The sequence below is a fragment of the Ovis canadensis genome, chromosome 24, assembly GCF_042477335.2.
Source record: "Ovis canadensis isolate MfBH-ARS-UI-01 breed Bighorn chromosome 24, ARS-UI_OviCan_v2, whole genome shotgun sequence".
Lineage (NCBI taxonomy): Eukaryota > Metazoa > Chordata > Mammalia > Artiodactyla > Bovidae > Ovis > Ovis canadensis.
The window spans coordinates 24,148,414-24,163,467 of NC_091268.1; the positions used below are offsets into that span (position 1 = coordinate 24,148,414).

The following is a 15,054-nucleotide window of genomic DNA, read 5'->3' on the forward strand; positions in this document are numbered from 1 at the left end:
CATACATTACTGTACATACAATAGATAGCGAGCGGAACTTTGCTGTGCGGCATAGGGAGCTCAACCCAGTGCTCTGAGACAGCCTGGAGGGGTGGGATGGGGCGGGAGATGGGAGGGGGGATCAGGAGGGACGGGCCATATGTATACCTGTGGCTGATCCATGCTGATGAATGGCAGAAACCAACATAACATTGTAAAGCAATTATCTAATTAAAAAAAACCACCTTCGGGAACAGCTTTGCAAGAAAAATAGGTTGTAAGCATGCGTGGTGACGAATGTTAACTGGACTCATTGTGGTGTTCATTCTGCAATAGATACAAATATCAAATCTGAAACTAACATAATGTTGTCTCAGTTATGCTTCAATTTAAAAAAAAAAAGAAGAGTAAACAAGGGGAGGGAAGAAATGAATACCAATTAACCAAGGTGAAAACCAACAGCGATTAACTTTTAAAGGGCATCCGACCATAAAGCTCGGGTCTTCACCCGGGCCTGCCATCTTCAAAATTCCGTAGGCAGAAGCCACGCCCCTCAGCTGGCGCTAGAGCCTCTGCAAGCACGTCCTTTTCTACAGCTCCCAGCGTCTTCCCATAGTGGCTCTGTCATCCACTCGTCAATCAACACGACGTTTCCTCAGCCCCACAAATATCTTAGCTTTACAACAATTCACTTAGAAAATAAGGGGTTTTGTGTGTGTGTGTTTGTTTTCAGTCCAAGGACTATAGGCATACAAGACAATAGGGATCTCGAATGGCACTCACTCCCTCTGGCAAGAATTTCCTAACATGGAAGAGACAAGATAAAGCAAGAGACATCCCGCCATTTGTGACAACAGAGCAGAAATCGGCAAAAAACTCAGTGTTTTGATTTTGAGAACTGCCGTCCGGAGGAAAATCCAGGAGCTGTCAAGGCGTCCCTGGAGCCTGACAGCCTCGGGGGACAGGTTGGGGGTGGGGGGTGATGTGGCCCCCTCCGCGCTGAGGCGGCTCCTCGGGCCACTGTGCTGGATGACGACCTGCAGGCAGGCACGTGGGTGGTGGCCTGTTCCCGAATCCAGGGTTCCTGACTTTGACCCAAGGCATCCTCCCTGGCTTTCATCCCCCACCCTCAGACCTCTGAAAGCGGTGCTCCGTTCTATAGCCTCATGGCCTCCAAATCACTGATCCATCACTCAAGGCTTTAACCGCAGGTCTCCTCCAACCAGATTCTGTGTTACATGGAAGCAAATAACCTTTTTCTCTGTGTGTGTGTGCATGCGCACACACACACATGCACACACCTGCATTTTTCTTACTGGAGACAGTAGCTTTACAATGTTGTATTAGTTTAGTTTATTAGTATTATAGTATTAGTTTAGTTGGATTAGTATTAGCTGTGCAACACAGTGAATCAGTGATATGTATACATATATCCCTCCCTCTTGGACACCCTCTCACCCTATCATCCCACCTCTCTAGGTCATCATAGGGCACTGAGCTGAGCTCTCTGTGCTATATAGCAAGGAAGCAAATAATCTGATCACAGATATATCTATAGAACATTTGGGCCCAGGTTTTACAGGCTCAATGAAGAATGAACATATTCATAAACCAGTAAGAATAAATCAATTCCAAGGAGGCTATGAATGGGTTTCAGAGGGTCTGTGTGCCCCTGAAACTGACATGGTATCAGATGCAGGCTCCTGAATATTCCTCTGGGGAAGGGCCTGTAGCTCTCATTAGCCTATAAAGTGATCCCGACTCCTCCTCTCCCCAGATCACCCCCGAAGAATCTTAAATCCCTTGGATGAGTAGGTAGGCCTAGCTTTGAGGTGCCAGTGATTTTCAGCTTATATTCGAGCGTGAGCTTTTATTTTGCGTGGGAAAAAACAGACACAGTTGGGGACCAATGGAAAACGATTAACCTCTTTCAAGTCAGTGAGATTTTAAAAAAGGAAAAAGATCCTTGTAACATACCAACTTCAGCAAAAATCACAAAGGGAAACAAACTACCATCCCAATTAACATGTTTTCTCTTTGAATAGGTAACAGGGTCACCACCACGGAGAGAACCAGGCATCGTGCATTAATTAAGCAAACATTCTTTCTCTGAATGCTGCATTGTATTTTCTGGATTTTTTTTTTTTTTTTACTCTGCTCCTGCGTACCTATTTCTAATAAATGAATAATTACAAAAAAAAAACATACCAGTTTCCATCATATGCGAAGTTGTAAAATTTGAATGGAAAGGCAAAGCATTTGGAAGGAGTCAGGCGGGCTGTGTTTGTTCCTTGGGAGGTGTGAGGGGAAAACAGAGGAAGAAGTAAACAATGGAATAGTACCCAGAGCAGTTTCTGCCATAAGCAAATGTTCAAAACACAGGGGAGTACAACAGACAGCAAAGGATAATTTCCTAGCTGAAATATCACAGAGGGGTCTGGCTGTTTCTTTAGGATATACAAAAGTATTACCAAAGTAATATGCGCACAAACAGGAATACACTTTAATAGGTAATGATGATTAACTGAACTGCAAAAAACTTCCCTTTTTGAGATCATTGGCAATTACTCTAAACGTCGTCTTCTGTAGATGCACTTCTCAGCCAAAAACATTTCCACTAGTAAATATGACGCGAGCTGACCTACTTATGCTCATATTTATATGTGTGTGTGTGTGAGTTGATATATACATAGGTTTTCTGCTTTTCAAATATCATCTACCCTTCGGAATGATGTAAAGTCCTCTGGGGATTTAGGGTGATGATGCAGGGTTCATAAATTCCTCCCCCATGCCAGGCAAATTTATACTGAATTACTCACCCACTTACAGAAAGTGAGGATGTTGGTTTTCAGCCAAACCCAAGGGCCTAAAGTATCAGGATCTGGGGATTTTTAGAAATTCAAGAACTTGAGAGGCGCAGAGTCTAGGAGTTAGGAAGGACCTCGGAGGTGATCCAGTCCAAGCTTGCCAGTGTGAGTCTGACTCTCTGTTGTGTCCCTGACAGATGGCAGTCACTCTGGGCTCAGTCAGGTCCAACACATTATTCTATGAAATATCACAGTCTTCTATTAGAGACCTGATTGCCAAAACTTATTCTTCATAACAACCATATAATTTCACCCTCTGGTCTCAGTTCTGTCCCCAGAACAACAACAACAACAAAATTAAGACTTAACTTTCTACTCTGTAAGAGCCCATGGGGTATTTGAACATATCTCTTACCGTCACTGAGATTTATCTTCTCCAGGCTGAGTTTTCCTAAATATTTATTCTGAGACTCTCATCATACGTTATTTAGATACTACATAATCCTGGAGGCTCTTCTTCTGGACATACTGAAGTTTTTCAACATTCATCTTCAAATATTACCCCCCCCAACTAAGTCAAGTCTCCAGACGTGTTAGCGTTGCTGGAGACAGCGTCAGGTGGACCAACTAGCCACTGCTCCTACACCTCTGCTAACAGGAGAAAATTTTGCTCCAGTGGCAATTATCCACTCTTGGAGAAGAATTTTGATTATGAATTTCAATCAGTGATATTCAAGAGATGGCATATGACTCAGTTTGGGCCAATGAAATGTAACAGGACGTCTGCTCTATTAAAAGGAGACAGGGAGGGCCCAGAATAAAGTCTCATGTTTCTCCCTTTTCTTCCTTTCATGAATGCCGGCATGTGAAGATGCGACAGCTGGGACAGAAGCAGCCGTCTTGTGGCCAAGGTGAACCAGCATCTGAGGAAGGCAAAACAGGAATGGAAGGACCTGAGCCCTCAACGGGCTACTGGGATACTAAACCAGCCCTGGGGCACCTCGTTAAACAACGAAACTAAATGTCCTGATGGTTTAAGCCAGAGCTGGTCAAATACTCTGCGACTTGGAGCGGAAGGGACTCCTAACAACGGAAAAGGTATAAGAGAACTATCACCTCTCTTGATTTAAACATTTTATTTCTAGAGATGTGGGCTTTACTTTTTTAAGAACCCTATCACTTCTTGGGACCTGCTGAGTATCTTGGTCAAGGCAAAACAAATGAGGAAATAAACAAAAATCCTGTGATTGAGGATCACAATTTCAAATGCTTGCAGAGACCATGTAGTTAACATAAATGTGTGAATCTGACTAAATGTGAGATAACAGGGAGCGAGGAGGGCTGTAGGGAAGCTAAAAATGAATGCCTTGTCCAAAGATATTAAAATTCAAGCATTTAAAAATACTATGCTGATGAAATAAAATACTAATTCATCCATGAGCCAGATCAGCAGGCAGTCCACTGGTTCACGACTCTTACAAAAATCAATTTCAGGTTTCAGGTGAGTTGGAAAGTCACCTCTCCCTCTTCCTGCAAGAATGTACATCCTTAAACCCTTCAGTGCAGTCTGCAGTATGGGTTCATCATTTCAACCTGGAAAGATTGTTTTGAATTTTAATTCCATCATCCAACATCTTAAATCATTTCAATTAAAGCAACCCGATTATTAACATCAAAATCTATATTCCCTCTTGACTCTAAGCCCCTTCCCTAAACCAACTGGATTTACAAGCATTAACTTGAAAGGATAATAAAATAAGAGGAAAAGAATAAGATCACAAGGATTCTTCAGTCAAATATCTTTGGGGCAGCCAGGTGTCCTCAGGCTATCTCAGAGGTGCTTAATCCTTGACAGAAAGAAAATGAGAAACTATATATGTCCACAGGCTTCCCTGGTGGCTCAGATGATAAAGAATACGCCTGCAATGCAGAAGACCCAGGTTCAATCCCTGGGTCGGGACCATCCCCTGGAGAAAGGAATGGCTACCCACTGCAGCATTCTTGCCTGAAGAATTCCATGGACAGAGGAGCCTGGTGGGCTACAGTCCATGGGGTTGCAGAGTTGGACATGACTGAGTGACTAACACACACACACATATATGTCTAGACCCAAAGCCCTAAGCCCAGTGCAAACATGTATTCCAATTGGTGGAGTTATTTACCATAAAGGTCACCTCTAACAGTCACTTTCACACTGGCCACATTTAATCTTCAGTTTGCCAAGATAAAGCTCATAGCAACCTAAAAACTCAAAGAAAGCTTCTGGTTGTCCCAGTGCAGAAATTATGAATCATTTCATGTTGGACTCTCCCATTCTAAGAGTTCTATGAGACTCATTTCCAGTTTCTGCCAGGGAATAGCCTCATATCACCACATTACCCTTCAGGTTGTTATAATATCATTTTATTATAATAACCCTTCTGGTTATTAAAAAGCACATGTACTATGGGCTTCCCTGGTGGTTCAATCGGTAAAGAATCCACCTGCAGTGGGTTCGACCCCTGGGTTGAGAAGATCCCCTGGAGGAGGGCATAGCAACCCAGTCCAGTATTCTTGCCTGAAGAATCCCCAAGGACAGAGGAGCCTGGTGGGCTGCAGTCCATGGGGGTCACAAAGAGTCAGACACGACGGAGCAACTAAGCACACACATGTACTTTGGAGAAAAATAAAAACCACAAAATACAGACACAATAACAGTAACATTCCTATAAGAAGTATATATTTACAGCTAAGCACTAAGCTACATACTTTATATCTATTATCCCATTTAAATCTCACAATTTTAGGAAGCAGGTACTATTACTGTTCTCATCCTAAAGATGAAGACACTAAGGCTCAGAGACATGAAGCAACTTCCCATGATCACCCAGAACCTGAATTTAAACACAGACAATCCAACTCAAGGTTCAACTTATTAGCCTTGCTGTAATGATATTTTTAAAAAAATGAAAACACCCATGAACAAACCACCCAAAGATAATCACGGCTCACATTTTGTTATGCTTCTTCCCAGCCTTTTCTCGAAGGCAATAAAATTTTCAGAGCTGGAAAGAGGTTTGCAAAGATATTATCTCCCTAAACTTTCATTTTACAGGAGGAGAAACTGAGGTAGAGAAAGCGGAAAGACTGTCTCAAAGTCACACTGCTATTTGAAAATGGAATGTAGGTGCTCAGACTGTTTGTCTAAGGTATTCTGGGGTCTTCCGACTCAAGTTAACTAACTTGGTAGTTAGCGAACTCAAGCTAACTTGCTAGTGGCTTCCTGGAGGACCACGTTGAGAAGAATTTAGGGCTTGTGGTCAAAAAGGACAAAATGCTACAGTGGATTAGGGGTGGCAGCTGTGAGCATAGCAACGTGGCTGCGTGCACACCTCCAATTTTCCACCTCTCAAGGAGCAGTCTGCGAGAGAAGGAAAGCAACCCTCTTAACAAAGGCCAGCTTCTTTCTTTATCATATCAGGGATCACAAATCCCAGTGCCTTCAGGACCAGCTCTGTAACATAAGTGAGTGAAGTGGGCAAACTGGAGTCTGAAGGGGGGACAAGCTTCAGGCCCATTTAAGGGGGTGCTCAGTCGTGTCCAACTCTTTGCAACCCCATGGACTGTAGCCCATCAGGCTCCTCTGTCCATGGGGATTCTCCAGGCAAGAATACTAGAGTGGGTTGCCATTTCCTTTTCCAATTTAAGGGGGGGGAGGGGCACTATTCATCTCCAGCCACCCGTCACTATGGGGAGAAGCAAGGCCAGGGTTACCAGGCCTTCTGATTTTCCCAAAGCAGCAAGAAATTTGGATTTAAAATCAATGTGATACCGCCTAACTTTAAAACGTTGGCAAGTAATTCAAATTTAAATAATTAAGGGGCAGCCTAGAACAAACCACACTAGTTAGTAACATTATAACCATTCCTTTTCATGATGGCCTCATCAGAAGCCAACAAGCCCCTGTTATAAATCCGAGATTTTCCACACTCTCTTTCTCTCTGTCATTATCTTTCCGTCTCCCTCTCACTGTACCTAGAGAAGCATTTCCCACGTGAGGCTACCAAAGAGAAGATGAACACTCCCCCAACCCTGCCAGACCACATCTGTCAAGGGTCCAGGTGATGAGCAGGGACCCCCCCCTCCCCCCGCCAAGGCCCCATGGAAAGGTCACCGTGCTTCTCGGGGTGGTGGCTGGTTCTCCATGACTTCTGTGAGGAGGAGTGATGACTGCATCTGACGTGCCTCATGGAAAAGCTGAAGATAGGGCTCCCCACTCACTCTCCCAGGAACCACCTGATGCCTCTACAACAGGATCTGAGTGGGCTCCGTCGCCCTTCTGATGTGTGTGTCTGCCCTTTCCAGGAGCTTTCTGAGTTTAATGGGTAGGCTCATCACTCCCACCCAAACTCGGAGCTGCCGGGTTACTAGTGCAGCAGCCTCCTACAGGTGAGCTGTTACTCAGCAGAGCTACGGAGGCCTTTCATATGGAAGCCCCCACCTTCTGTTAATCCTCAGGATGGCTAGTGATTCTCTGCCCACTAGAGAGAAGAGGAGACTTGGCACACACCCATGGAATCAGTCAGCATTTGGGAACAAACACTGGGTGGAAAACCCTGACCCACAGCACGGTCAGTTCTTCCAGAAACTGCAGCAAGCTGGCATCCAAACCAGTGACTTGACTCACTCAGTCACCATATATTTACCCAGAAACGAAGGCAAAGAGCAAAGATCAGTGCAAGGTGCCCAAAAGAACACACACGCAGAGCACAAACCAACCTTACTAAAGGTGGGAAAAACAGAAGAAAAGTTTAAATCATTATGGTATACACAGAACATTCTGCACCGTTTAAAATCTTGTTTGAGGAGTCGATTTAATGATAAGGAAAAATTCCAAGACTACACAATCAAGTTTGAAAGAAATAAAAGCAGGTTGTGAAATATAACTGGGTCAAAATCAGAGAGAACACATTCAGCTGCCTCCCTCTTCTGCTCCTAAGACACAGAATTTATAGATCAAACTTTAGATATCTCAAAATTTATAAAATGCTGCTTGAAAATAAGGGAATCACAGATCAGAAATAGAAGGTGCTCCCTAAAAATAAATGAATCAAACGATGAGATTCTACAATTTCAGGAGGAATCAAAGTGCAGGGGGGAGTAAGTCTGATGTGAGCCATGGGAGCAGAGGTCCCAAGATCTACCAAGGGGACAAGGGGCAGGACTGGACTCAAACCATGCAGCTAACCGTGAATGGGGACAAGATGTCTGCACCATCCACCGTGAGTCACAGCCACAGGAACGTCCCTGCATGTGTAATGGGGCCAGAATGAGAGCACCTACAGGAGACCAGGACCCAAGCCTGCACCACAGTGTACAGAGCAGAAAAAGAGCTCTGAGCTGAGCTGTTGACAAGACCTCTGATTAAAAAACACACCAGCTTATAGCTACAGGGCAGAAGAAGCCATAAAACTGCCTTGACAATAAGTTCACAAACAAAAATTCGAGGACATATGAGGATATCCAACGATCAAACTCTACAAAACAGAAGAATTCACACGGGAAGAAGAAAAGATGCTAGAGCAATCAGAGGAGGACTCCATAAGAAGTATTTTTCAAATCCTCAAAGGGACAGAAGAGATTTACACCCACAAAGTGAGAAGAGGGTTCAATAAAACACAAGCAGGAAGGTATGAGAAGGTATCGTTTCAACAAAACAAAAGCAGAAAGCCGTTATGTATCTTAGAAATAAAATGAATCAGTGTTGAAATTTAAGACTTCACAGGCAAAAAAAATATACCAGACACAAATGAAAAGAGCAGGTTAACTAGAATAAAGAATTGAGGAAACACCGTACAAACACAGCACAGAGAGACAGAGAACTTTAAAAAAATGTTTCGGATACACAGAGAAATTATTGAGAGACTAACTACAAGAGAAAGAGAAGGTTAGAAAGGAAACATCCAACAGATAATGGCTGAGATTCTTCCAGGATAAACAAAAACCCTGGATCTTCTAAGAAAGTCCACAGGATACAAAGTACAATAAACAAAACAATATACACACACAATATAATCCTGAACTTATAACTAAATGGTGGTGGTGGGTTAGTCACTCAGTCATGTCCGACTCTTGTGACCCCATGGACTGTAGCCCGCCAGGCTCCTCTGTCCGTGGGATTCTCCAGGCAAGAATACTGGAGTGGGTTGCCATTTCCTTCTCCAGGGAATCTTCCCGACCCAGGAATCAAACCCAGGTCTCCTGCACTGCAGGCAGATTATTTACCAACTGAGCCATGAGGGAAGCCCTTATAACTAAATACATAGAGCTTAAAACAAAAGAGATCCAAGAGTCCACAGTGGTTACCCCTGGCGATGAGATTTAAAGATTTTTATTTTCTTCTTTAAACTTTAATACACTTTCTAAGTGCTCTGTAATGAAAAGACATTATTTTTATAAACTGTCTGTGGAGGAGGAATATCATTATTTCAAATATACATATACACATAAACACTTAAAAAAAAAAATCTGTCCTCAAGGAACTTACACTCCAGTAGAGGAGATAAAAAGTATATATAGAAATAATATATAAAGCAAAACCCACGCAGTAACTGACATGGATGGATGTAGCTAAAATGTAAGCCTTGCCTTTTCCCTCCGGTGGAGCAGTTAGAAATAAGGGGGGAAGGGGAGGAGGTGAGGACCTTGAGCAGCAACATAAAAGTCCAGTGTCTATGCTCGATTTACTAGGGCTGTTACGAAAATCTGAGTGTATTTCATGTGCATGGCAACAAAATGGCCAGACCAAGATAAGGTTAGAACTCTATCAATGTTCAGCATTATTTTCACCTCTAAATTAATTATATTTCAAGACCACCCAGTGATAGAAGCAAAAATTAATATCTCCGTTGTAAATTAAATGAAACCACAAAAATCTGCCACTTCACACATTTCAATTATTACAAAGCTCTGTTCTTTCCTCCCCCCTCCCCCCACCAAGGGTAAAAAGACTGGGGAAAAGGTAAGAACTGGGGAGAGAGGCTCAATTTAATTGATAGTCAAATTAACTGCCATTCTTACTCACCAAGACTTGATCATGTTACCAATTTAGAAGTGCAAACAATACAGGTATGTGCTGGGCTTTACCAAATGATGTCATCTCACAGGGGGACAGAGAGGTCTCAGTGGTTTGGGGAGACTCGGATTCTGTGGCCGCAAGACCGAGCGCACACCCAACCGAGCAAGGCGATGCCCATAACTGCTTCTTCAGAGCCAGACTGCAACTCCACAGAAACAGGCAGCTAAGACACAAGCCAACTCAACGTGTTGCTAATGGAAGGAAGGGCTGTTCACACCCCAGACGATCTCTTCCCTTTAACACAATCAGGTTTCCCGAAATCCCACTCCTCAGCCCCACTCCTCTTTACATCATTTGCACATCCCACATAGGGGACCCAACATATGCCCTAATGTTATCCCATGGCTTCTTTGATCTCCTGCCATCAAAACCAACTCAGAAAGCCCCAACGGTAATGAAGACCATCCAACTCCTTTCACCACTTTTGAGCCAAGGCACCCTTTTATTCCTCTCCTCTCCACCCCCTCTTAAATCAGTTTCTCATCTTGACATCTCATCCTTTCTCATTTTCCTCTTGCCCTTTCCTGACGTCCTTTTTCTTCTTTAAGTGGGGTCACACTCATGTCCAATCCCTATAAGGCAGTTTAATTCTGCAAGAGAAGATGCTTCCACCCATATCCTCTGGACTTCTCAAAACTCCCTTCCTAAAACCCTCTTAGAGGTCTAGTAAGTCAGAGCCAGACATGGGTGGGCCACTGCATATGAAGGGAATGCTAACTATAAGCCCACTTCTGTTCCTGCTTCTTTGCCTCTAGTCAGATGGGTAAGTCAGGTAAGAGCCCAAGCCCCACAGCAGGCAACACTTCTCCTACTCAGCTTTTACCGTATTTCTCCACTGATTGTGCTGGGCCCTAGTCGATACAGAAATTTCACTTTCAATATGGCTCCTGTTTAAGTGCATGTTGCTCCGTCAAAACTTCAGAAGGGAGAAGGAATCAGTGGTGATATTTAAAGCCCAAATCACACTCCAAAACCCTGCTAGGAAATGCTGTTCTCCTCCTTAGTGCATTCGTCAGAAACCAGAGGACCAGAAAACTAGAGATCTAGTTCCATCACATACCGTGTGGTCTTAGCTAAGTCCTGAATTGCCCTGAACCTCAATCTCTTCACCTGAAAGTTACAGGATGCTCTAATAGACTTGAAGACCTTTTCCAGTTCTGAAATGGCCACATATCAGTGGCAAGACACAGCTGTTCCCTACTTTTTTCATCCCAGAAAGGAACCCCCGCAAAAAAACTGAAAGGTGGCTGGGAAAATACTCAACCACACATAGGAATTCTGCTAGGTTGCAAACCATTTAAAAGGAATGTTTAATAAGATACTGCATCAGTTGTGTATTTCAACAGAATGTGCCGCAGCCCAGGAGACCTGAAAGAATTAATACGGTTCCCAAAGGAGCTGGTGGGAATTGCTGAGGCAGAAGCAGTATTTGATTTGATGGATGTAAAAGTGCTTTGAGAGCATCAGAGGCAATGTGCTATGATAAACGTCTGCTGGCTCCATTGGGACGTCTCCTGCTATCTAAGGAACACGCTCCAAAAAGGTCTCGGGGCTGGGGGCACCCACAGCGCACAAGTACGTTCACACTTCCCTTCCTGACACCCCCCCATTTCTCTTCCAGGGCTTAGATAGAAGCACAGGGCACCCACAAACACCAACCCTCCCCTTCTTTCTCATTCTTCACCTTGCCTCTTTTCCACCTGCACTTCGGCACAGTTCTCAAACCAGGCCCTCAGAACATCTCACTCAAATCTCCAGACCCGTCTTCTCCACACCAACACCCCCAGGTGATCCACAGAAAGACCCTCCCTCCCACTCTAAGCCAAGAGATCTGGACACCTTTCCTTCACTGGGACACTCTCCAACTACCGATATCAAAACCCATCCTTGGGAGCCAACCCTTCCATCTGAGGGCCTCGGAGCCCTGGGCAGTCCCACCCAGGTAACCAGTAGGAACACCCAGCACCACCATGCTCTGGGTCAGCAGTCCTTTCTCTCCACTCACAGCCACTCCCTTGGAGAAACACAGACCTGTGTGTCATTAGCCTAGGGCTCCTCAGACTTCCCACCCCACTTCCTCTAATTGTAGACAGTCTGTGGAAACATGACATTTTTCTGCCTTTTTCTGTTTTACCTAAAACTTTGCATTTTATTCCACAATATTCCCACGTTTGATCCTTTAAAAATAGTTTCCATGGCTTTTAGTAGGGGAAAAAATAGACATTTGCCACAACACAATCAGGTAAAACGGATACTGTAGGAATATAAAGCTTATTGTTTCAAGTTGCCCCCAGGCTCACCTCTGTGCACCACCTAGCCATCTCTAAGCATTCCACCACCCCATTTACTTCTGCATTTACTGAGTTCTTCCTGGCACACCCAAGGTGCCTCCGAGTACCCCCCCTTTCAGAACCAAAGCAAAAAGCGTTTCCATTCGATTCCAGGTTGGAGAAGCAGGACCTGGCTCTCCCCAGGGTCGGTGGCCACAACCCCCTTTCAGATTAAGAAGGACGCCAGGGGCTTCTGAAAATTTGCAGTGGCCACCGTATGACTGGCGCGCGCTGGGGTTCTGACAGCCCGTCGCCTCCCGGCCTTACCTTGTCAGCCATGATCATAGATGCGCCCCCGTGGATGCCCAGGATGGGAATGAAAGTCTGTGAGGAGATAAAATCCAGCATCTGGGCCACGGCCTCCTGGTCGGTGTCATCCCCAAACACCAGGCCGTGGATGCGCGCCCCTGACATGAGGTCACACACGTGTGTGATGAGGCTCTTGGGATCCGTGCGGTTCATCAGCAGCGCTACTACGTTCACGTCCAGGGGCAGCCCGGCCGCCTGCTCGGGGCCCCACAGGTTTCGCAGTTCACGCTCCGTCACGTCGTGGCTGTGACCCAGCAGCACTGCGATGTTCAGCGCCGGGGGACCCTTCTCCGCCGCCGCGCCCTGCGCCGGACCGCGCCAGACCAGAAGGGCCGGCAGCACCAGCAAGGTCCAGTAGCCCAGTCTGCCCATACTCGCCACTTACGGTCCCTGCAAGGTGGAGAAGAAGAGTCAGCGCCATGGCGTGCGCGAGGGTTCTAGAGCAGGGGGTTCACCCACCCAGCCCCTTGCTCTGGGCAGCCAGGTACGGAAACCACCCCAGGGAGAGCTGTTGGAGTCTCTGACCCCATTCCCCATCCCCTGGCCATCCACGTCCTGCGACCCATCTGCAACTCAGCCCACAACTCCAATCCGAGCTGATTCTCCCTAACTGTCCTCAAACCCACCTTCGCATTCAGCCTCCTCTCTCCTCGACTCAACCCACATCTCCACCGCACTCCCTAAGTGGCACCACTTGGCGACTGCCCCTGACGTAGGCGCACGGAGCAAACCCTCCACCCACCCCTCTCCCACCCCCGCGAGTCCAAGTTACCGACCCCGCCCCCTGCGAACCCGGCGCAAACTACGGACCAGCCCCAGTGTGCGGAGGCGGCCGAGCGACGGAGCAAGGCTAGTTGACTGGCCCCGCCCCCTGCGAACCCACGGGGATTCATCACCCACCTGGCGCCACTCAGCACCCACGCTAGACCCCGCACCTCTCGACCAGGGACCGCCCCAAGCGCATGGAATTGAGGACGCTCGCTCTTGCGCCTGAGAATCCGGGGTGCCTGGAGGAAACTTAAGGTCCGCCCCACCTTGCGCAGAGGGGCCAGGAAGCAACCGCCAGCAGCCCCAGGACCCGCCCCCTACACGCACGCGGGCACACACAGGCTCGGACACACACATACACACAGTCTCTCTCGCACGCCATATGCAATGCAGAATTCTGGAGGGGAGGCACGTTCCCCCCGCGGGCCGACGCGTGGGAGCTGGCAAGGAACGTGCGTGGGGCTGGGCGGGGTGGGTTGGCTCCGCAGAAGCTCTCCGACCGACGTGAACTGTGTCGCACTGGCCCACCCCCAACCCCAGGCTTTCCCACTTCAGATTCTGTTACCAAGTCTTAGGTGCTCGTGGGCAGTGGGCCGCGCACCCTCACAGGCAAGCGTGCATTTCTGCGCACCTCCGCAAGCCAGCAGTAGAGGGGCCCAAGGCCATCAGGAGTCCACAAGCGCGTCCTCCACCAGTGCCTACACATGGACCGTGCCAGGTGCACGGCCGCGCCCGCCAGCAGATACCAGCGTCGTCGGGCACGCGTGCTCAGGCGCGCGCCCCTCGGGCCAGGCGCTGCCTGGCGCCGAGGGGAAGTTGGGGCGAACTCGCGCGGGCCTCGGCGCTCTTCGGCGGAGCCCCGCGAGCGCGGAGCCGCAGCGCCCCCTGGTGCTCCTCCCGCGCCTCGCTCCTGCTGCGCCCTCTCCCGCTTTCTCTCTCTCGCTCCCTCTCTCCCTGATCCTTCTTCTCCCGCTCTTCCTCCGGCTGACTGTTCCTTCTCCCGGAACCCCGGCGGGGCCCAGGTTTCCCGCTGGGACGTACCTGTAGCCAGAGAAGGTCGAGGATGCGGTGGGGCGCGCTGCGCGCACGAGCATCTCGGCCGCCTCAGCAGCCACCGGGTTTAGCGGGTTCCCGCATGCTGCGGCCCCCGCGCGCTCCCCTGGCCGTCCCGCGCAGTCCGCATCGCCCCCACGGGGGGCGGCTATCCCAGCCGGAGGCTCTGCAGCAGGGCTCTACCGAGGCGGAGAAAGAGACGGAGAGACAGGGTCAGCCCACGGGCGGGGGGAGGGGAGGCAGAGGGACGGGGGGAACTGACTGCAGTCTGCAATGCTCACACAGCCCCCCCACCCCACCCCCGCCCCCTGCGCGCACAGTGGGGGTTCGGCCCGAGCTGGGAAGCTGAAGCTCTGTGCCCGAGACGTCCCCCAGTGCGGCTCCTAAAACCGTGTGGCCGAAATGGAGAGCTTCACTCCCGGGGCGCACAGGAGGACCGGAGCCCTGGGTTGGCCACCCTCGAGAAGCTAACCAGGCACATCGGCTTTCACCCCCTGCCGCCTCCCCGGCGCCGGCAGCCAGGAGTAGTGCGGCCAGGAGCTTCTGAGCAAGCAGGGGGGTAGGGAGACAAAGAGGAGGGGATGGGGGCTGAGGTGGGGGAGGGGCGGGTTGAGTTTGCGATGTGCCGGCAGGAGGGAGGGAAGGAAGGACTCCGGGTCGCTCAGCCCCGGACCCCCGAGGGAGCTGCGAT

The 15,054-nt window shown here is 48.2% G+C and overlaps 1 protein-coding gene across 2 annotated transcripts in view; it reads right to left on the minus strand.

Moving 5' to 3' along the window:
• Positions 1-14,408, minus strand: part of GRIN2A (glutamate ionotropic receptor NMDA type subunit 2A) — a 433,676-nt gene extending 419,268 nt beyond the window's left edge. Inside the window, exons 1-2 of one of the 2 annotated variants that reach the window (XM_069569483.1) lie at positions 14,352-14,408; positions 12,501-12,932 (exon numbers count right to left, since the gene is read on the minus strand). In XM_069569483.1, coding sequence (XP_069425584.1) covers positions 12,501-12,914 — 414 coding nt within the window. In that variant the 5' untranslated portion in view covers positions 12,915-12,932; positions 14,352-14,408. Of the gene's footprint in view, positions 1-12,500; positions 12,933-14,351 lie in introns of those variants that run through there. The other variant, XM_069569485.1, reaches the window with a different exon arrangement.
• Between the last annotated feature and the right edge of the window lie 646 nt (positions 14,409-15,054).